The 22651-nt window shown below is 51.9% G+C and overlaps 1 protein-coding gene across 4 annotated transcripts in view; it reads left to right on the top strand.

The window, feature by feature from the left end:
• Window positions 1-22651, top strand: part of CARD10 (caspase recruitment domain family member 10) — a 64300-nt gene that overhangs the window by 15688 nt on the left and 25961 nt on the right. For 3 of the 4 annotated variants that reach the window (XM_070411068.1, XM_070411067.1, XM_070411070.1), the window contains exons 1-3: window positions 20912-21107; window positions 21323-21574; window positions 22417-22554. In XM_070411068.1, the coding sequence (XP_070267169.1) occupies window positions 20960-21107; window positions 21323-21574; window positions 22417-22554 (538 nt within the window). In that variant the 5' untranslated portion in view covers window positions 20912-20959. Of the gene's footprint in view, window positions 1-20911; window positions 21108-21322; window positions 21575-22416; window positions 22555-22651 lie in introns of those variants that run through there. The other variant, XM_070411069.1, reaches the window with a different exon arrangement.

Raw genomic sequence — 22651 nt, 5'->3', positions numbered from 1 at the left:
CCTATGTTCTGTTTCAGCAGAAGCTGCCAGGAAGTCTTCCAAAGTGATGGTAACACTTGACATTCCCACCAGGAAGTTCTGGTTCTGCCACATCTCAGCCACAGGTGGTGTTCTCTGCCTCCTTCACTTTAGCCGTTCTGGCAGGTGTATAGTGCCAATGTTGCATTGTGGTTCTCATTAGCCTGGTTACTAACGAAGCTGAGCACTTCTTCATGTTTAATTTTTTAAAATTTATTGATTTGAGAGAGAAAGGAGAGAGAGAGAGAGAGAAACATTGATTTGTTGTTCCACTTATTTATGCATTCATTGGTTGGTTCTTGTATGAGCTCTGGCTGGAGATCAAACCCAAAACCTTAGGATATCAGGATGACGCTCTAACCAACTGAGTACAGTGGGGCCTTGAATTACTGAGCTCGTTAAGGAGCTCGTTAACTCAAATTACTCTATCAACTCAATGCAAAAAATCAGCGGAGAGACAGCTGGTATCTCAAAAAACTCGTTAGTCGGGACACTCGTAAGTCAAGGCCCCACTGTACTCAGCCAGGGCATTGTCAGGTGTTTATTGGCCATTTGGGGTTTTCTCTTTGATCTGTTCAAGTATTTTGCCCATTTGCCTAGTGAGGTGCTGCCTTTTTCATGTTGATTTGTAGTTCCTTTATATTCTCAGTAAAAGCATTTTGCTGTATGTATGTGTTGCAAATATCCTCTCTAACTTTGTGGGTTGTCTTTTTGTTTTGTTTTGTTTGTTTAACATAGTTTACGTAATATAGGTCAATGTATCTCTCTTTTTTTTTTTTTTTAAAAATGGTTAGTGCTTTTGTTTTCGGTTTAAGAAACCTTTGCCTGTTCCAAGATTATAAAGAAGTTTTCCTGTGTTTTCTTCTGAGGCTTTATTGTTTTAGTCTTTCACATTTAGGTCTGAAAAAAAATTTTTTTATGGTGTGAGGTAGGGGTTGTGGTAGACTGAAAACAGGCTCCCAAAAGATGGGCACATCCTAATCCCTGGAGCCTGTGAATGTTGTTACCTAATGCGGGGAAGTGTTTGCAGATGTGATTAAGTTAAGGATATTGAGATGGAGCAGTTAGCCTGGATTTCCTTGTTGGCCCCTAAATACAATCACATGTATCCTTATAAGAGGAGAAGCAGAGGGAGATTTTATGCGCACACACGCGCCCATGCCCTCGCCCACGTGGAGATGGAGCAGAAGAGGTGGAGTGATTTGAAGTTGCTGGCCTTTCCATTGGACTGACACAGCCATTAATCCAGGGTTGCCAGCAGCTCCAGGAGATGGAAGAGGCAATCAACGATTCTTTCCTGCAGCCGCCAGAGGGAGCCCGGCCTTGCCAACACCTTGATTTTGCCTGTGGTCCTGATTTGGGACTTGGCGGCCTCCAGAACTGTAAAGGTATAAAGTTCTATTGTTTTAAGCCACAAGTTTGTGGTGACTTTTTTTTTTTTTTTTTTTTTTTGTACAGCAGCACAGGAAGCTATGACAGGGGTCAAGATACAATATGCTATCCGGTTGACCGATATACATCCTATCCGGTTGACCCCAAACTGTTCACTGAAAAGATCGTCCCTCTCCCACTGCTCGGCTCTGTCGCTTGGTCACAGTCGGGTGTGGGCTTGTTTCTGGACTCGGTTCTGTTCCGTTAGTCCGTCTGTTCCTGTACCAACACCACACTGTCTAAATCCTGTACTTACAATCGCCTTGTATCTGGTACAGTAAGTTCTCCAATTTTGTTCTTTATTGTTGTCTTTTGCATAAATGGCCTTTCCTTTGCGTCGCCATATAAATTTTAGAATCAGCTTGTTAATTTCAGGGAAAAACACTGCTGGGAGTTTGATTGGGACTGCATTGAATCTGTAGAGTAATTTGAGGAGAATTGATATGCTTATAATATTGTCTTCTAGTCCATGAAAATGATACATCCCTCAGTTAATTTAGATCTTATTTAATTTCCTACAATAATGTTATTAAAATTTTTAAATTGAGATATAATTCACATATCTACAATTCACTTGTGTAAGGTATACAATTTAGTGGTTTTTGGTATACTTATAAAGCTGTATAATCATGACCAGTATCTAGTTCCAGAATATATGTTGCTCCCCAAAAAGCTCATAGTCATTAGAAGTCATTCCCTATCCCCTTCCCCCAGCCCCCGGCATCCTCCAGGCCACTTTATGTTTCTGAGAATTTACCTAGTCTAGATAGTTCATATCAGTGGAATCATACAACATATGGCCTTTTTGTGTTTGGCTTCTTCCACTCAGCATAATGTTTTCAAGGTTCACCCATGTTGTAACATGTATCAGGACTCCATTCATTTTTATGGCTGAGTAATATTCCGTGACACACACTTTTTTCATTCATGCAGCAGTTGATGGTCATTTGTGTTGTTTCTACTTTTGGGCTTCTATGAATAACTAGAGGCTTTTATGAATAACCAGTGGGGTCCTTGGCCTGGCCTGTGCCCTCTCACAATCTGGACCCCTCGGGAGATGTCGGACGGCCGGTTTCGGCCCGATCCCCACAGGCCAGGCTGAGGGACCTCACCGCTGCATGAATCTGGGCACCGGGCCTCTAGTATGCATATAAGATCTTTTGTTAACCTCTTCCCGCCCTTCCTCTCCCCTATTTTTTTAAAAAATATATTTTATTGATTTTTTTTTACAGAGAGGAGAGGGATAGAGAGTTAGAAACATCGATAAGAAACATCCATCAGCTGCCTCCTGCACACCTCCTACTGGGGATGTGCCCACAACCAAGGTACATGCCCTTGACCAGAATCGAACCTGGGACCTTCCAGTCCGCAGGCTGATGCTCTATCCACTGAGCCAAACCGGTTAGGGCTCCCCTCCCCTCTTCTCTCTGAGATTCATCAATCTGTTCTATGTTTCCATGCCAGTGCGTTGAGCGTCTGCCCCCTGGTGGTCATTGCGCATCATAGCTACTGGTCCAACGGTCAAATGGTTGCTTCGGCTTTTATATATAAAGCTATTGCTATGAACATTACATGTAGGTTTTTGTGTGGACATATATTTTTAATTAGCTTGGGTATTTTACATCTGAGGGTGAGATTGCTGGGTCATATGGTAACACTATAAGTAAACTTTTTTCTAAATCCTCACCCAAAGATATTTTTATTGATTTGAGAGAGAGGAAGGGAGGGAGAAAGAGAAAAACTTCGATGTGAGAGAGAAACATCTATTGGTTGCCTCTCACATACATACCGACTGGGGATCAAACCCACAACCTAGTTATGTGCCCTGATGGGGAATTGAGCCTGTATCCTTTTTTATTTTAAAATAAATATATTTGTAGTAGAGGCCTGATGCACGAAATTCATGCATAGGGGTCGAGGAGTCCCCCAGCCCGGCCTGCACCCTCTCCAATCCAGAACCCCTAGGGGGATGTCCAACTGCCAGTTTAGTGGGACATCCCTCTTGCAATCTGGGACCATTGCCTCCCAAACACTCACTTGCCTGCCTGCCTGATCACCCCTAACCGTCTCTGCCTGATGGCCTGATTGCCCCCCTAACTGCTCCCCTGCTGGCCTGTTCACCCTTAACTGCCCCCCCCACCAACCTGATTGCCCCCTAATTGCCCCCCGTCAGCCTGATCACCCCTAACTGCCCCCGTCTGTCAGCCTGATCACCCCTAAGTGCCCCCACCTGCTGGCCTGATTGCCCCTAACTGTCCCCCCCCTTGCCGGCCTGATCACCCCTAACTGCCCTCCCTGCCAGCCTAATCGCCCCTAACTGCTCTCCTCTGCCGGCCTGATTGCCCTTAACAACCTCTGCCTTGGCCCCCGCCACTGTAGCTTTGTCTGGAAGAATGTCTGGAAGATGTCTGGTCTAATTAGCATATTACCCTTTTATTAGTATAGATTGATTTCAGAGAGGAAGGGAGAGGGAGAGAAACATCAAGGATGAGAGAGAACCATTGATCGGCTGCCTCCTGCACACCCCTCACTGAGGATTGAACCCACAACCCAGACATGTGCCCTGACCTGGAATCGAACCGTGACCTTTTGGTTCATAGGTCGATGTTCAACCACTGAGCCATGCTGGCCAGGCTCATAGAGGTTTTTATTTGGATTTTCCTGGTGACTAATACACAATAATATTTTGTAGTTTTCAGTGTGGGGGACTTGCCCACCTTTTATTCAATTAATTTGTAGGAAGTTTCTGTTTTTGATGCTCCTATACATAGTTTCATTTCTAAAAATAGATTTAAGATTTTTGGGTGTAGTTTTAGGTTTACAGCAAAATTGAGTGGAAAATACAGAGAATTTCCATATGTCCCTGCTGCCAAACACGCATAGCTTCCCCCACTATCAACATCCCATTGTTTCAATCAATGTAACTACGATGACACATAACCACCCAAAGCCCATGGTTTACATTAGATTAGGGTCCACCCTTGGAGGTGTATATTCTACGGGTTTTGACAAACGTGTAAATGCACGCATCCATCATTGTGATACCATACAGAACAGTTTCACGGCCCTAAAAATCCTCCGTGCTCCTCTTCATCCTCCCCCAAGCCCTGGCAACCGCTGATCTTTTCACTGTCTCCATGGTTGTGCCTTTTCCAGAATGTCACGGAGTTGGAATCATGCAGTAGTAGCCTTTTCATGTTGGCGCCTTTCACTTAGTCATATCCATTTGAGGTTCTTCCATGTCTTTTCATGGCTCGATAACTCATTGGTTTTTGGTGCTGACTAATATTTTGTTGTCTGGATGCACCACAGTTTATTTATCTGCTCATCTGCTCAAGGACATCTTGGTTGTCCCATGTTTTGGCAATTATAAATAAAGCTGCCGTAAACTTCCCTGGGCAGGTTTTGGTGTGGACTTAAGGTTTCAGCACATTTAGGTAAACACCAAGTAGTGTGATTGCTGGATCAGATGGTAAGATTATGTTTAGTTTCGTAAGAAACTGCCAAACTGTCTCCCAGGGTGGCTGGACCGTTTTGCATTTCTACCAGCAACCAATCTCTGTCGCTCCGCATCCTCGCCAGCATTTGGTGTTGTCAGTGTTTTGGATTGTGACCATTCTAACAACAGGTAGAAGGAATATCTCATTGTTGTTGTTGTTGTTTTAAATCTGCTTTTATTGATATTAGAGAAAGAGGAAGGGAAAGGGAGAGAGAGAAACATTGGTCGGCTGCCTCCTGCACACCCCTTAGCTTGCAACCCAGGCATGTGCCCTGACCTGGAATTGAATTGGCGACCTTTTTGGAGCATGGGACAACATTCAACCAACTGAGCCACCCCGGCCAGGGCTCTTACTGTTGTTTTAATTTGCAATTCTCTGGTGATATATGATGCTGAGCATCTTTTGATATGTTTATTTGTCACCTGTACGTCTTATTTGGAGTTGTTCAGATCTTTGCTCCTTTTTTAGGTGGGTTGTCCATTTTCTTTTTTTTTTTTTTTTTTAATATATTTTATTGATTTTCCACAGAGAGGAAGGGAGAGAGATAGAGAGTTAGAAACATCGATGAGAGAGAAACATCGATCAGCTGCCTCCTGCACACCTCCCACTGGGGGATGTGCCCGCAACCCAGGTACATGCCCTTGACCGGAATCGAACCCGGGACCTTTCAGTCCGCAGGCCGACGCTCTATCCACTGAGCCAAACCGGTTTCGGCCATTTTCTTATTGTTGTTTTAAAGTTGTATATATTTTATTTATTTATTAAATTTAAAAATATTGATTTTAGAGAGGAAGGGAGAGAGAGAGAGAGAGAGAGAGAGAGAGACCAACCTGCTGTTCCATTCATGCACTCATTGGTTGAGTCTTGGATGTGTCCTGACCAGGGATTGAACCCCATACCCTGGTGCATCGGCTAGGGCTAAAGTTTTGTATATTGTAGATATCAGTCCTTTATCAGCTATGTCTTTTGGAACATTTTCTCCCAGACTGTGGCTTGTCTTCTCATTCTCTTGACTGTGTTTTTTACAGAGCAGACATTTTAAATGTTAATGAATTCCAGCTCATCAAGTCTTTCTTTCATGGAGTGTGCCTTTGGTGTTGTATCTGAAATGTCATCACCAAACGAAGGTCATCTAGATGTTTCTCCTATGCTGTCTTCTAGGAGCTTAATGGTTTCAGTTCTAAAATGTTGTTTTATATCTGTGGCCAGTGGATAGAATACAGTTGGTTTTGTACATCAACCCCATCGCGAGAGACTTTGCTGATTTCACATAAATTTGTTGAGAGGCGTGTGTGACAGTCTCCGACCCAGGTCTGTCTGTCCGTCCTGTTAGTTCCATTAAGTTTTGCTTATATATTGAAGCCCTGCTGTGGGGTGCATACAAGATGCTGATGTCTTCTGGTTTGAAATGTCCCTTTTATTTCTAGGGATGCTTCTTATCTTAAAGTCTCCTCGGTGACACTGGGGCAGCCACAGCAGAATTCTTTGGTCATTGTTTGTGTGGTATCGCCTTTTGTTGTAAACCTTTCTGTCTTGTATCAAGTCATGGCTCTTGTAAGTAGCTTATAGTTGGGCTTGCTGGTTTTATCTTGTCTGATGATCTTATCTTTTCCTTGAAATACTTGGAGTAATTTTTAAAAAACGAAATGTTTCAATTTATCAGCATGAATAGACTCTTGGATATAGAAGATGGACCAGCTGTTTTACACTTCCCCCCACTTCCTCCTGACCCACTTTCCAGCTACTCTTGTTTATATGATTTTTACTTTGTTGAAGTTTATAACATTTAAATTCTGTGTTTTCACCCTAACTTCTTGTTTAGTTTTTTAAAAAAAATATTTTTATTGATTTCAGAGAGGAGGGGAGAGGGAGATAGAAACATCCACGATGAGAGAGAATCATTGATTGGCTGCCTCCTGCACGCCCCCACTGGGAATCAAACCGTGACCTCCTAGTTCATAGGTCAAAGCTCAACCACGGAGCCACACCGGTCGGGCTGTTTCGCTTTTTTAAAATCCAAAATGAGTTGTTGGGCTGTCCCCCACTCACTTGATTTGGTGCTTTCAGAGCTGTTGGCTCCAGCAGGAGAACCTCTGCAAGCCTGGCCCGCCTCCTGCAGCGCCCAGGGCACAGCGGGGCAGCCGCACGGACCAGGAACCCCCCTTGGTGCCGGGCCAAAGACGGATCATTTTACAGCATCCCGGCACCTCACACCCGTGACGCAGGGACTGGCTCTGCACCAGGCGCTTCCTCATCTTCTCTGCTGGGGAGGGAGGCAGGAGAGGCACATTGTCCGGGAGGGCGTCGCCGCTGGAAAGACTTTGCTTGTTTAGTTTTTGTTGTTGCTAATCCTCACCCGAGGATATTTTCCCATGGATTTTTAGAGAGTGGAAGGGTGGGGGAGAGACAGAGGGAGAGAGAAACATCAATGTGAGAGAGGTTGCCTCCCGCATGCGCCCTAACCAGGGCCAGGGATTGAGACTGCCACTGAGGTCCGTGCCCTTGACCAGAGTCGAACCCAGGACCCTTTGGTCTGAAGGTTGATGCTCTATCCACTGAGCAAAACTGGCTAGAGCTCCACTGATTTTTTTTAGAGAGAATGAAAGGAAGGGAGGGACAGGGAGGGGTGGGAGAGAAGAGAAAGAGAGAGAGAGAGAGAGAGAGAGAGAGAGACATCGATGTGAGAGAGACACATCGATTCATTGCCTCCTGCATATGCCCAGGTTGGGGCTGAGGATCAAACCTGCAACCAGGTGTACGTGCCCTTGACTGGTCATCAAACCCATGACCCCTTCGGTGCGCAGGCCGGTGCTATAACCAGTGAGCCACACGGGCCAGGGCTCGCTTGCTGAGTTTTAAATCTCTGTGGAAGTGGGTTCGAGGCTCACCTCAATCCTTTCCCACAGCTTCTCCATTTCTGGGTTCATTTATTCAGAGTCATCTCTTAGTTGGCTGGTTGTCATTATCAAGTTGTTTTATGTTGTCGCTTTTAACTTATCGATACAAAAATCACTCAATAAAGATGTACACGTACAACATAAAGCACAACCGAGTAAGACAACAGCGAGGCTCCTGTGGACTCCCACTGGGCGTCGTGTTTGCTTTCGTGTCACCTCTCCTCGCTCTGTCTCAGAAACGTGGCTCCCCGTGGGATTTCCTTTAAACAGTGGTTTCCACTTCACCTCCAATAGGTGGTGAAAATGAAGCTGACCGCCTAAGGCCGTGGTCAGCAAACTGCGGCTCGCGAGCCACATGCGGCTCTTTGGCCCCTTGAGTGTGGCTCTTCCTAAGCCTTAGGAGTACCCTAATTAAGTTAATAACAATGTACCTACCTATATAGTTTAAGTTTGAAAAATTTGGCTCTCAAAAGAAATTTCAATCGTCGTACTGTTGATATTTGGCTCCGTTGACTAACGAGTTTGCCGACCACTGGCCTAAGGGGGTGGCCAGGACGTGGAACTCGCGCCCCCCGACACTGGCGGGCGTGTAGGACGATGACACAAGCACGCAGACCTCCGGAGCTGAGTGGATGCCGACCCTGTGACCAGGCGAGCTCACTTCTGGGTGTGACGCCAACAGGAAGGCGTGTGTTTGTGTATCAGAAGGTGTGTATGTGTGTATCAGAAGGCGTGTATGTGTGTATCAGAAGGCGTGTATGTGTGTATCAGAAGGCGTGTGTGTGTGTATCAGAAGGCGTGTGTGTGTGTGTGTGTGTCAGAAGGCGTGTACCTGACTGTTCGTAGCCCCCAAACAGGAACCACCCAAACGCCCATCAGACGGTGCAGCCACAGAGCAGAACGCTGTTCAGTAACGAGAATGAACAATCGATAAAGACAGGTGCCCATGGGGAGGAATCGCACTGTTAGGTGGCGAATGGAAGACGCCAGAGACAGAAGCATGAGTCCGTTTTGTGAAGAACAGAAACAGGTGAGACCAATGCACGGCCGGGGCGGTCAGAAGAGCGGCTGCCCCTGGAGGAGGTCCTGGCCGGGCCTGGAGACGCCCAGTGTCTGGACCCGCGTGGTGGCCACCTGGGTGTGAGCGCAGGGAAAATCCACTGAGCTCCCACCCAAGATCCGTGCCTCTTCCTGTGTCTGACCTGAGTAAAATGTTTTAAAAGCGTTAGGAAAGAGTTTTTAAAAACTAGATATTTTTATGGATTTCAGAAAGGGAGAGAGAGAGACAGAAACATCAATTGATCGGCTGCCTCCTGCACGCCCCACACTGGGGATGGAGCCCACAACCTGGGTACATGCCCTGACTGGGAATCACACTGCCACCTCCTGGTTCAGAGGTTGCTGCTCAACCATTGAGCCAGCCAGCCAGGCAAGGAAAGGGTTGGAGGCATAAGGTCGCCTTCACCCAGGGCCTGGAGACTGAATGCGCCCTTCCCCGGGCAGAGCAGGCTCCTGGCTGATGCCTCGATGGCCCAGTCGCCCACTGTGACCATATGCACTTTCTAGGGACGCCTGGCACAGTGTTTTCCACTCCACACACTCTTCCAGGACAGGTACAGCATACGCCCTGTCGTCCCCTCCCTCCCAACCTGGGCGAGCTTGTGACTGCTTTGACCAACGGCGTGTGGCAGAGGTGACACGGCCGACTTCCAAGGCCAGGCCGGAAAGGCCGATGGCCTCCGCGGGCTCTCTTGTGACACGCATCTCTGAAACCACCACGTGGGAAGCTGATTGTCCTGATGCCACCAGGTGTGGAGGTCCCGCAGCGAGACCCCAGAAAGACAGAGACGGCTGCCCGAGGAGCCCGGCTGTCCAGCCACTCGTTGCCCTTTGAGCTGTGCTGACGGATGCCTTGTGAGCGGAGACCAGCTCTCCAACTGTGGAGTGAATGGTGGTGGTCTTATGCCGGGTCCTGGGGCGGGTTGCTATGCACCAGCAGGTAACGGAACACCTGGCAACTGTTCCCCAGGCTTCCTCCGGCCCCTCCACTCCGGTCATGCCCGCTGCACCCGGGCCCACTCCTCTTGCCAAGGCGGGAGGGGGCTCCCTGTCTGTGGGGCAGGAATATGCCCCCCTCTACCAGGCCCAGTTTCTGCCCTGCCTCCTCCAGGAAGGCTTCCTGCCTGCATGTTGGTCAGTGTTTAAGAGTAAATCACTGGTGGGGGAATGGTGATCATGGGGAAGGCTGTGCATGTATGGGGGCAGGAGGTATATGGGAAATCTCCGTGCCTTCTGCTCAATTTAGCTTTGAACCTGAAACTGCTCTAAAATAAAAAATCTATTAAGAAGAAAAAAGCAAGCTGACTCCCAAACCAGATTGAGTTCAGATCCCCTATCTCCCACTTCCCAACTGATTCCTTGGACAAGTTACTTAACTTGGAGCCTCAGTTTCCTCATCCATAAAATGGGGACATAATAGTGGTGACTTCCCAGATCTGTTGTGAGGTTAAAGGGATTACTATGTGGAAAGCACTCAGAATGAGCCAGGCACGCACAGCACTCGGCCGCGTTGGCCAGACCCTGGGGTCCTGCCCTCTCTGCATTCTGGGAGCTTACTCAGTGTGTGAGATGCTTCGGAAGCCTAATATGTATTACTCATTCATTTGTTCTACCCAGATCTCTGGAGTGCCAGCTGTGTGCCAGGCACTGGACTAGGCTCTAGGGGTGCAGCAGTGCCGGAGATGGGTACCACCTTTGCCCTTGGGGGCCTTGCATTCTATTGGGGATGGAAGTAGACAAACACATCAGAGTCCACAGATTTCCCTGAGAGCTTCAAAGGGCAAACATAGGAAGTGGAGACAGAAAGATAGTTGGAGGACAGGGCAACCTCTCTAGGGAGGGTGCATCTCTAAGCACAGACTTGACGGTGATGGAGAAGCCAGTCTCGAGGAAAGGGAAGGGAAAAGCATGCCGGACAGAGGGGGCAGGACTAGTGCTAAGGTGCCTGTGGGGTCCAGGTGTGCTGGGACTTAGGCAGGAGGCAGAGGAGATGGGGAAGCTGGAAAGGGATAGACTCTTCTAGAGTCATAGGTCTCCCCAGTAGACCCCTCATGGATTGTAACAGCCAGCACTATACTGGGCACCTACCAGGTGCAGGGCACCTACCATGTGCAAGACACCTACCAGGTGCAGGGCACCTACCATGTGCAAGACACCTACCAGGTGCAGCACACCTACTATGTGCAGGACATCTACCATGTGCAGGGCACCTACCATGTGCAAGACACCTACCAGGTGCAGGGCACCTATCAGGTGTAGAACACCTACCAGGTGCAGGGCACCTACCATGTGCAAGACACCTACCAGGTGCAGGACACCTATCAGGTGTAGAACACCTACCAGGTGCAGGACACCTACCATGTGCAGCACACCTACCAGGTGCAGGGCACCTACCATGTGCAAGACACCTACCAGGTGCAGCACACCTACTATGTGCAGGACATCTACTATGTGCAGGACACCTACTATGTGCAGGACACCTACCATGTGCAGCACACCTACCAGGTGCAGGGCACCTACCATGTGCAAGACACCTACCAGGTGCAGCACACCTACCAGGTGCAGCACACCTACCAGGTGCAGGACACCTACCATACGCAGGGCACCTACCATGTGCAGCACACCTACCAGGTGCAGGACACCTACCATACGCAGGGCACCTACCATGTGCAAGACACCTACCAGGTGCAGGGCACCTACCATGTGCAGGGCAATTTATGTGTATGACCTCATTTCATTCTCAAAATATGTAGTCCTATCAGATAGGTACAAGTATCTTCCCCATTTTAAGGAGACTGAGGCTCCGAGACAGAGAGAGAGAGAGAGAGAGAGAGAGAGAGAGAGAGAGAGGTTTCAATGCAGGCAATCTGGCTCCAGAGCCTGTGCCAGGCTGCAGCTTCATGTTATGGAGGCCACGCCCCCTGCATGTGGGGAAAGGAGGCCCAGGACGGAGGTTTCAGCTCCCCGAGCCCAGGAACAAACAAGAGATGTCCACCGGTCTCCTTGCCTGCTGGAGGCTGCTCATTCTCTCAGGAGCGAGTTGAAGTCACCAGGCGCCTGGTTGGGACAGGGTAGCTGCCCATGGCCTGCCCCTGGGATGGGAACAGGCCTGCCCGCTGGGGACGCTGTTGCATGAGATGGAAGGAGTCCAGCACCCAGCATGGGGTTGCACTTCCCTCCTGTAGCCAGTGGGTCGATTATTCACCTGCCTTAGGGCAGGGCCCGCCCACTCACCTCATTCCCTCTGCTGTGGGGGCGGGCCTGAGTCATGGGGACAGGGGAGCAGGGCAGGTGGCCGGGAATGGTGCAAGTTCCAGCAAGTGAGAGGAATGAGGGGCCCTTTGGCAACATAACATGAGATTTTCCAGCCCTGGGCCTTTGCACGGGCTGTTTCTGCCGCCTGGACCCACCCTGCCCTCTCTTGCCTCCTCTTCTGCTTCAGTTTGTTTTCATTGTTAATCTTCCCCCGAGGATATTTTTTCACTAATTTTTTTGAGAGAGAGTGGAAGGGAGGGGGAGAGACAGAGAGAGAAATAGCTATGTGAGAGAGAGAGACATTGATGGGTTGCCTCCCGGGTGCTTCCCGAAGGGGCCAGGGATCGAGACTGCAACCGAGGGACGTGCGCTTGACCAGAATTGAACCCAAGACCCTTCAGTCCGCAGGGCGACACTCTCACCACTGAGCCAAACCAGCTAGGGCTCCGCTTCAGCTTTTGACGTCTCTGGGCAGAGGTGAGGCTTCCCTCTTCTTACCACTTCAAGCAACTTTTGTTAAGATGGAAGGAGCTAATTCTAGAAAACGTTTGTACATGACATGTCCTATATGTGAGGAGTCCTCAAAACGGTTTGTTGTCGTCGTCACTGAACACCAACTTCGTGCCAAGCACTTTACATAAAGCCATTCATTTAACCACACACAACCGCTATTGTGTCCACTTCTCAGTCCCGCCCAGGGTCACGGTCCCCCTGAAGGGGCGGGGCTGGGATTGGAACCGTGGTCTGCCGGCCATTCCTTCCTGTGTCTGCCTCTCGCTCAGGCCCCTGCGGCCTCGAGCCTCATTTTCTCCGATTTCTGTAAATGACAGTATTTATTTCCGCACAGTGTTATTGAGCTGCATGAACATAGCATTGTATTTGTTTCAGTTGTACAACATAATGATGCATGTAGGTATCTATGGCGAAATGAGAAGCAATACGTGTAGTTAACATCTATCCCCTCCCACAGTCACCAGTTGTTTTTTTTCTTGTGATGAGAACTTTTAGGATTTACTCTTGGAGTTGGTCTCAGCAGGCAGCAGAGGAAGGCACACGAGCCCGCAAGCCCATGGCGCCCCAGTGACTCAGAGCAGGCAGGTCCCCAGCCTGCCCTTTCCCCCTGACTCAGCGGCTGATTCCTCGGGCCTTTCTCTGGAATTCCTCTGCTGGGTGCCCTCCCCGGAGAGCTGGTGGCAGCTGGAGCTCCCAGGGAGGCCCTCGGGGTGTCTTTCATCTCAGGAGGAGACGGGCGTCTCCCTCGGGATGGGCGTCTCCCTCGGATGGCTGCATGGTGCAGAGGGGGAAACAGAGGCGCAGAGAGGACCAGTGATGTGACCAGGTGGCCAGGGGCTGGGCAGAGAAGCCCGGCTTCCACTCTGGCCTCTTTCTCTGTCTTCTTCCAGCTCTCTGCGGCCCCCAGCCCAGCCCGAACCCCCAGTCAGGGACCCCCAGGCTCAGCTCAGCTCCCAGCCCCATGGGGGCCCAAGGAGAGGCAGGCACACAGGTCTCTCTGATCCCAAAGGTGATGAGGGTGAGTCACCATTTATACTCGCAGCCCCTCCCCCATACCAAGGCTGCTGGGGCAGCCATGGGGGAAAGGGAGGGGGGAAGGGGAAACAGCCCCCCCGCCCCCCCCCCCCCCCCCCCCCCCCCCGCCTTCCTCCTGCCCCTGCAGAGTCTCCAGCCTGGAGGACAGCCTCTGCTGGCCATTCCTTCCTGTGTCTGCCTTGGAGAGCCCGGGGCTCGCTCAGGCCCCTGCAGCCTAGAGCCTCAGTTTCTCTGATTTCTGTAAATGATAGTATTTATCTCTCCACAGTGTTATTGAGCTGCATGAACATAGCATTGTATTTGTTCCAGTTGTACAACATAATGATGCATGTAGGTATCTATGGCGAAACGAGAAGCAATACGTGTAGTTAATATCTATCCCCTCCCACAGTCACCAGTTGTTTTTTTTCTTGTGATGAGAACTTTTAGGATTTACTCTCGGAGTAACTTTCAAATATCCATACGGCACAGTATTGTTAACTACAGTCACCCTGCTGCCCATCCCATTCCCCAAACTTATTCATCTTGTAACTAGAAGTTTGTGCCTTTTGCCCCCTTTCACCCATTTTCCCCACCCCTGGCAACCACCACTCTGTTCTGTTTCTGAGTTCTTTATTTTTTTCTTTTTCTTAAGAGTCCACACATAAGTGCGGTCACACAGTATTAGTCTTTCTCTGTGGGACTTATTTCGCTTCGCATAATGCCCTCGAGGTCCACCTATGTTGTCACAAATGGCAAAATTTCCTTCTTTCTGTGGCTGATGTAAGATGGTAATTTTTAAAATATATATATTATATTGATTTTTTACATAGAGAAAGGGAGAGGGATAGAGAGTTAGAAACATCGATGAGAGAGAAACATCGATCAGCTGCCTCCTGCACACCCACTACTGGGAATGTTCCTGCAACCAAGGTACATGCCCTTGACCGGAATCGAACCTGGGACCCTTGAGTCCGCAGGCCGACGCTCTACCCACTGAGCCAAACCGGTCAGGGCTAAGATGGTAATTTTAAAGGCCCTTCTAGCCTGGACTCCTGTGACTGGTTACAACAGACCCCCCAGCTCACCCCCCTCCCATCCCAGCCCCATGGAGTAGGTCCCAGGGACTGGACCTCCTGCACGGAGGTGCCCTCGGGGGACGCTGAGCAGCCGGGAGGCAAGAGACATCACATGTATTCAACGGGGTGTGCTCATTTATTTATTTATGTTTAATCCTCACCTGAGGAGGATATTTCCCTGTTGATTTTTAGAGAGAGTGGAAGGGAGGGGGAGAGACAGGGAGAAACATTGATTGGTTGCCTCCTGTCTGCGCCCCGTCCAAGGCCAGGAATTGAGCCTGCATCCGAGGTACGTGCCCTTGGCTGGAATTGAACCTGGGACCCTTCAGTCTGTGGGCTGATGCTCTATCCATTGAGCCAAACCAGCCAGGGCATGGATGTGCTCATTTAGTTTCTAGCTAGCCTGTACTCAGGCTGTGTGAGGAAAGTTTAGGCATTTGCCCAGGATCACAAAACACGCGTTGTCCTGGGCTTTGAACCCTGGGCGGTCCGGAAAAGGAATTCTCCCCAGTTCTGGGTCTATTCACCAGTCTTCTGTTGAACACCTACTATGTGCCAGCTCCTGTGCTGGCCCTGCCACGTCTCGATTGGTGGGACCCAGGCCCTGCTCTTGGGGAAGAGATGGCCAGATGAGGTGTTATCAGTCTGCGGGCTGGGTTGGGGAGCCCAGGTTTACCACGCACACCCACATTTACAGTCCAGCAGGAGAGAAAAATCAAGGGTCCAGTTCCTGGAATGTGATAAGAGGCTGCCGAGGAGGAAACGAGAAGGGGCATCCTTGAAGGAGTGAGTGAGAAGCAGCTCCCGCCTCTGTGGGCCGTGTGGCTGGTGTGGGGGAGACAGTGATAACACAGGATCATGACTGATCAAAGGGAAACCAGAGCCTTGACAGTGACCTGCATGGCCTTCTGCTCTCTCCCTTCTCTGACTTCCTCTTTTGTCCTCCTCCATTTCTCATCCTCACTCTTCTTGGAACATTCCCGCCCACCCCTGCGGACCAAGGACGTTTCTGTTCTTGGAGTAGAAGCAGCGAGGGGGAGGTAAAGAAAGTGAGGTGTCTGCTGGCGACAAGCTCTGCGGAGGAAATAGCACCGAGGGGTTGGGAGCGTGCAGGGGTGCTCTGCCTGTGTGGGTGCTCCTGACCAAGGGAGGTGACATTTCACCTGAGACCTGAAGAGCTAGAAGGAGCCCTGCCTGCCAGGAACTGAGGGACAAAGGCCCTGAGGGGGAAAAGCTCATCAGTTCCAGGATCAGAACGAGGCTGGTGAGTGAGGGGGGCAGTAGGAGGAGAGGTCCGGGACAGCTGGCATTTGCGTTTTGTTCCAATTTGGTGGGGAGCTTTTGGAGGGTTTTAAGCAGGAGAGAAAACTGTTCTTTTTTGATTTTAAATATATTGTTATTGATTTCAGAGAGGAAGGGAGAGGGAGAGAGATAGAAACCTCAATGATGAGAGATTCACCAATTGGCTGCCTCCTGAACACCCCACACTGGGGACGGAGCCAGCAACCTGGGCATGTGCCCTGAACTGGAATGGAACCATGACCTCCTGGTTCATAGCTCAACGCTCAACCCCTGAGCTACACCAGCCGGGCAAAACTGTTCTGTTTTTAGCCAAACCGGTTTGGCTCAGTGAATAGAGCGTCGGCCTGTGGACTGAAAGGTCCCAGGTTCGATTCTGGTCAAGGGCATGTACCTTGGTTGCGGCCACATCCCCAGTAGGAGGTGTGCAGGAGGCGGCTGGTCGATGTTTCTCTCTCATCGATGTTTCTAACTTTCTATCCCTCTCCCTTTCTCTCTGTAAAAATCAATAAAATATATTTAAAAAAACAACAACAAAAAAGAACTGTTCTGTTTTTAAAGGGATCCCTCTGGCTGCAGAGTGGACTGAAACCAGAGCCCCGTGGGTGGGTGGGTGGTCAGTGGCTTGAACCAGTTGGGTGAGAGGTGGTGGGACGTGGACTGGCTTGAGACCTGGGGGCATGCTTTGCTATGAAGTAGGAAGAAGACTGATGTCCCTGTACCCATTTCACAGATGAAGGAGCTGCAGCTCAGAGGCAGTCCCTGCACACGGGGACTATTATGCCCATTTTACAGATGTAGAAATTGAGGGGAAGGCATTTGTCCAAAGTGATATAACGAAGGTCAAATGTACGTCCCTAGGGCACTTTCTCTGCTTCCAGCCAGTGGTTCTCAACCTTCTGGCCCTTTAAATATAGTTCCTCATGTTGTGACCCAACCATAAAATTATTTTCGTTGATGTACGTCCCTAGGGCACTTTCTCTGCTTCCAGCCAGTGGTTCTCAACCTTCTGGCCCTTTAAATATAGTTCCTCATGTTGTGACCCAACCATAAAATTATTTTCGTTGCTACTTCATAACTGTAATGTTGCCACTGTTATGAATCGTAATGCAAGTATCTGATACGCAGGATGGTCTTAGGCGACCCCTGTGAAAGGGTCGTTGGACCGCCAAAGGGGTTGCGACCCACAGGTTGAGAACCGCTGACCATTTCTCTCTCCAGGTGTGGCTGGGATTAGTCAGCGCTTGACGTTGCAGAAGGAAATCGAGGCTCCCAAGAACAGCACTCCCGGTAGTGAGTCTGGGATAGGACCCAGGGCCTCTGGTAGGAGGTCTAGACCCCTTGTCTCACTGCCACAGTCCCTGCTTCCTGGTGTGGCTGGAGCAGAATCCACAAGAGGACAATTATGGAGGTGATGCTTAATTGCGCACTTCCACCCTCGGTGCTGGGGATGCCCAGGGACCGGATGCAGATGAGGAGGCTCTGCTTTGTGGGGAAGCGGGTACATCCCCAGCTGCCTCCCGCGTGGCTCGATGCCCACTGTGGGGGAGTGTGTGTGTGTGTGTGTGTGTGTGTGTAACTGTGCATGTGAACATGTCAGTGTGGTGCCTGCAGGAGCTGCAGCTTCCTCAGTAGTGTTGGGCACCCAGGGGCACCTAGCCACCCCCTGCTAGGCCTCCAAGTCCCCTCACTGCTCCGGCCACTTATCCTCAGGCCCCTTGGTTTCTGTGCCTTCTCTCTGGGCCCTGCTTAGGCTTCTTGATGAGAAAATAATTAATCACAGTCTCATTCTCCAAGGCTTCCACCCGGTTCCCCTGGCCAAGTTAAAAATATTCACAATGAGTAGGGCTGGGGTGGGAGGAGTACAAGAGGCTGAGGCCACGGGGCCACAGGGAGGAAGGGGTGTGTTGGGAGGGAGGCCTGGTGTGTGTCTGAGCGCAGAGCTTGGGAGAGGAGAAAGCGGGGCTGGGGCTAGGCTCTGGCCGCCTCCCACTGCGGCCTCACTGTGTGATCTGGGCAGTTTCCTTGCCTTGTTGGGCCTCAGCTTCCTCCTCTGGGAGCTGAGGAATTTGCATTAGACTTAAGTACTTGCAAAGCATTTCCCCTGGTTGTAAACAGGTGATTCCCCCAAACAAAAACAAACAAAACATACCCACAAACTGCTGTGGGCAATTAAATTTGGGAGCCCACACCAGGATATATAAAGTCAAACCACAATCTTTACTGCAGAGCTTTTCAGAACCTTTATTGGTTGAAAACTTTATTTTTATGAATAATTAATACGCTTGCACATGTCATTTAATTCTGATGGTGTGGAAGGAGTTTGGGGAGCTCACAGCGCTTTCCCGTACCAGCTCTGCCCCCTCTGACTTGCTGTCAGCAGGCACCATGGCAGTTTCCAGTGCTGAGAGAGATGGTATCTGCGGTACCAGCCGATATGGGTATAGACTTTCTCATGAAGTGACCACGAGTTTCCCAAGAAGGAGGGAGGCGTCTCAATGCAGCATTTAACAAAACATATTTTTTAAAATTGATTTCAGAGAGGAAGGGAGAGGGAAAGAGAGGTAGAAATATCAGTGATGAGAGAGAATCATGGATGGCTGCCTCCTGCATGCCCCCCACTGGGGATTGAGCCCGAAACCCAGGCATGTGTCCTTGACCAGAATCAAACCCAGGACCCTTCAGTCCACAGGCCGACACTCTATATCCATCCAGCCCAACCAGCTAGGGTGGATGCAACATTTTAAAAACTTACTCGATTGCCGAAACTGGTTTGGCTCAGTGGATAGAGCGTCGGCCTGCGGACTGAAAGGTCCCAGGTTCGATTCCAGTCAAGGGCATGTACCTGGGTTGCGGGCACATCCCCAGTAGGAGGTGTGCAGGAGATGGCTGATCGATGTTTCTCTCTCATCGATGTTTCTGACTCTCTATCTCTCTCCCTTCCTCTCTGTAAAAAATCAATAAAATATATTAAAAAAAAATAAAAATAAAAACTTACTTGAGCCCTATCCGGTTTGGCTCCGTGGATAGAGCGTTGGCCTGCGGACTGAAGGGTCCCGGGTTCAATTCTGGTCAAGGGCACAGGCCCGAGTTGCGAGCTCGATCCCCAGTGGGGGGCGTGCAGGAGGCAGCCGACCCATGATTCTCTCTCATCATGGATGTTTCTCTCTCTCTCCCTCTCCCTTCCTCTCTGAAGTCAATAAAATATATTAACAAAACAAAACAAAACAAAACACAACAACTTAACTTTGACACCACCCCACTCCCAAGCATTTCTGGGTCCAGCATCTGGAGGAACATTCTTTGGGAAATGTGGGGTCCCTGGTCCTAATGAGATTTTAAAAAACCCTCACCTGGGGATATTTTTCCATTGATTTTTTTGGAGAGAGTGGAAAGGAGGGCGAGAGACACGGAGAGAAACATCGAAATGAGAGAGACACATCAATTGGTTGCCTCCTGCACGCACCTAACCAGGGCGACCGAGGTAGGTGCCTTTGACCAGAATTGAACCTGTGACCCTTCAGTCCACAGGCTGATACTCTATCCATTGAGCCAAACCAGCGAGGGCTCTAATGAGATTTTGTGTAGTTGGGGAGTTAGCAGAGTTCTGAGAGTTCAGACTCCCTTCCCTGAGAAGGTGGCAATGACCCTTGTCCTTAGCTGCGCACCAAGGGGCTGCCCTGAAGCTTGAGGGAAGGTACCAGAGCTGGCAGCCCATTTGGGGACACTGAGCCCCAAGAGGGCAAGCACTTTTCAGGTCAGAAGCAGGTCAGAGGGCCAGCCAGAACCAGGACCCAATGCTCCCGGGCAGTGCTCCCACATGCAGGGCCCCACACCTGAGCCGGGCCCACAGCTGAGCAGGGCCCTAGAGGTGCCCTGGGGGAGAGACCCCTGGTGCACACTTCAGGTCATTTCCTGGGAAAGGAAGAAGCACATGGGATTGTGACCGGCGTGTGGCAAATGCACACAGTGGGTGATGTGCAGATTGTGTAGGACTACTGTGCTGTGGAGCTCTGGGTGTGTCACCGTGTGCCCCTGGGGCTGTGCCAGAGTGACTTGTGCGCCTCATGTGAGGTCCCTGCCAGGTGCCAGCAGGAGCCTCTCGCGGGGGTGCGGAGGGGGGGTCGTGTGTGTGTGAGTGTGTGTGAGTGAGTGTGTGAGTGTGTGAGTGTGTGTGTGTGTGAGTGTGTGAGTTTGTGTGAGTGTGTGTGTGAGTGTGAGTGTGTGAGTGTGTGTGTGAGTGTGTGTGAATGTGTGAATGTGTGTGAATGTGTGTGAGTGTGTGTGAGTGTGAGTGTGTGTGAGTGTGTGAGTGTGTGTGTGTGAATGTGTGAATGTGTGTGAATGTGTGAATGTGTGTGTGTGTGAGTGTGTGAGTGTGTGTGAGTGAGTGTGTGTGTGTGAATGTGTGTGTGTGAGTGTGTGTGTTAGTGTGAGTGTGTGTATGTCTGTGTGTGAGTGTGTGTGTGTGTGAGTGTGTGTGTGTGTGAGTGTGTGAATGTGTGTGTGTTAGTGTGAGTGTGTGTATGTCTGTGTGTGAGTGTGTGTGAGTGTGTGTGAGTGTGTGAATGTGTGTGAGTGTGTGTGTGTGAGTGTGAGTGTGTGTATGTCTGTGTGTGAGTGTGTGTGTGTGTAGTGGGGTGGCGGCTGTGGGCGTGGGGGGCCCGCGCCCGTGCTGTGCCGGGAAGGTGTGTGCGGCGTGGCGTGCGGGAGGGTGTGACCTGCGTGTCCAGCCCCGCCCCGGGAGGCCGGGCAGGTGTGGGCGGGCCGCGCGGACCCCGCGGAGCCGCCGGCCGGGATCCTGGGGAAACAGGAAGCTGGGGGAGGCGCGGCCGGACGGCGGGGAGGCAGGGCGTGCGGGGGGCCAGCCGGACTCGCGGCCGCCCGGGCGGCGATGAGGGGAGGCCCGGGCAGCCCTGGCGGCGGCGTGGACGGGGACGGAGCCGGGAGCGCCGGGGGCGCCCGGGACACCGCGCCTTTGCGCCGGCGGAGCCGCCGCCCGAGCGCAGAACCCGGCGCCCGAGGCGGCTGCGGGGTGCGGGGTGAGTCGGGCCGCGGGGGCCGCGCACAGCGGGGCGGACGGGGCGCCGGGGACCGGGGGCTGCGGGGACCGGGGGCTCCGGGGACCGGGGGCTCCGGGGACCGGGGGCTCCGGGGACGTGGGGCGACGCCCTGAGATGGGATCGCCGGCGCGCTCCCGCCTCCCCCCCCCCCAGCCCGGGGCGCCCCGCTGATCTCCGGCTCCTCTGGCCCGCAGACCCCGACGACGCGACCATGCCGGGCGGCGCCGAGGCGGGGGAGGCGGAGGAGGAGGCTGGGGCCGGTTCGGGGTCCGAGGCGGAGGAGGACGCCCTGTGGGAACGGATCGAGGGCGTCCGGCACCGGCTGACGCGCGCCCTCAACCCGGCCAAGCTCACGCCGTACCTGCGCCAGTGCCGGGTCATCGACGAGCAGGACGAGGAGGAGGTGCTGAGCACCTACCGCTTCCCGTGCCGCGTCAACCGCACGGGTGAGCCGGGGTCGGGGTCGGGGTCGGGGTCGGGGTAGGGGTCGGGCCCCGAGCGCGGCGCGCGGAGCCCGGAGCCAGAGGCTGACAGCTCTGGCCCTTGGGCCGCAGGGGGGATGGCCGGTGTGCCCACCATCCCGCCACCTCCCCGACCGCTGGCAGGACCAAGCGGTCCGCGGCGCCCACAGCGGCGTCTGGGTTTTGTCTGCCTTGGGGTTTCCGCCCACGTCCCGGGCCACATTAGAGGGGCGGTGGCGGTGGTGGTGGTGGTGGTGGTGGGGGGCTGGATGTGGTCGCAGGGCGGCCAGGCACCTCCGGGTCACAGCCGGTGCCCTTGGCATCTTCCTGCGCCCTGGCTTCCTCAGTTCTCTGTGCCCCCCTCTGCGAGCCACACGCTCTGGGAGACTCACTTTCCTCCAGGTGCTCAGGACCCATCTCCGCTGAGCGAGGGTGCCCTCCCACAGCGCGGGTCTTGGAACCAGGGCTGGCAGAGGGTTGAGGGTCTAATGGACTTGCAGGAATTGGCCCATGGGAGAGCTGTTTTACTTCGCTTTTGGCGATAGAGGGGGCTTCGGTGGGTGTGCTATTGAAAAGGCAGGCAGCATTTGCTGGGCCTGAGTGTGTGAGTGTGTGTGTGTGTGTGTGTGTGTGCACCTTGTTGAAGCTCAGGTGCTATGGAGGGGGAGCTCCTGGCTCTCCCCATGATGAGTTGAGACAGGCCCCTGTGTGTATCAGTGTCTAAAAAATGTGGGGAATGTGGGCCCTGGAACACTGTGGGGGGGACTGGCTAGGCACTGGGGGAAGCCCTCCCCTTGAACCCTGGGCACCCTCCTGCCACTCCCCAGGGCGCCTCATGGACATCTTGCGCTGCCGTGGCAAGAGGGGCTACGAGGCCTTCCTGGAAGCCCTGGAGTTCTACTACCCCGAGCACTTCACGCTGCTCACCGGCCAGGAGCCCGCCCAGCGCTGCTCCATGATCCTGGGTGAGTGGGTCCGCAGTGGGTGCCGCAGCTCCCACCCCCTGGCAGAGGTTGCTTGCCCTGTCCCTGTCAGGGAGGCACAACCATGATCCCTGTTGAC

Source organism: Myotis yumanensis, unplaced genomic scaffold (genome assembly GCF_028538775.1).
Source record: "Myotis yumanensis isolate MYYU_CA2020_CCGP unplaced genomic scaffold, mMyoYum1.0.hap1 SCAF_3, whole genome shotgun sequence".
In the NCBI taxonomy this organism is placed as follows: Eukaryota; Metazoa; Chordata; class Mammalia; order Chiroptera; family Vespertilionidae; genus Myotis; species Myotis yumanensis.
Note: the sequence above shows the minus strand (reverse complement) of the source record. Positions and strands in the feature narration are given on the sequence as shown.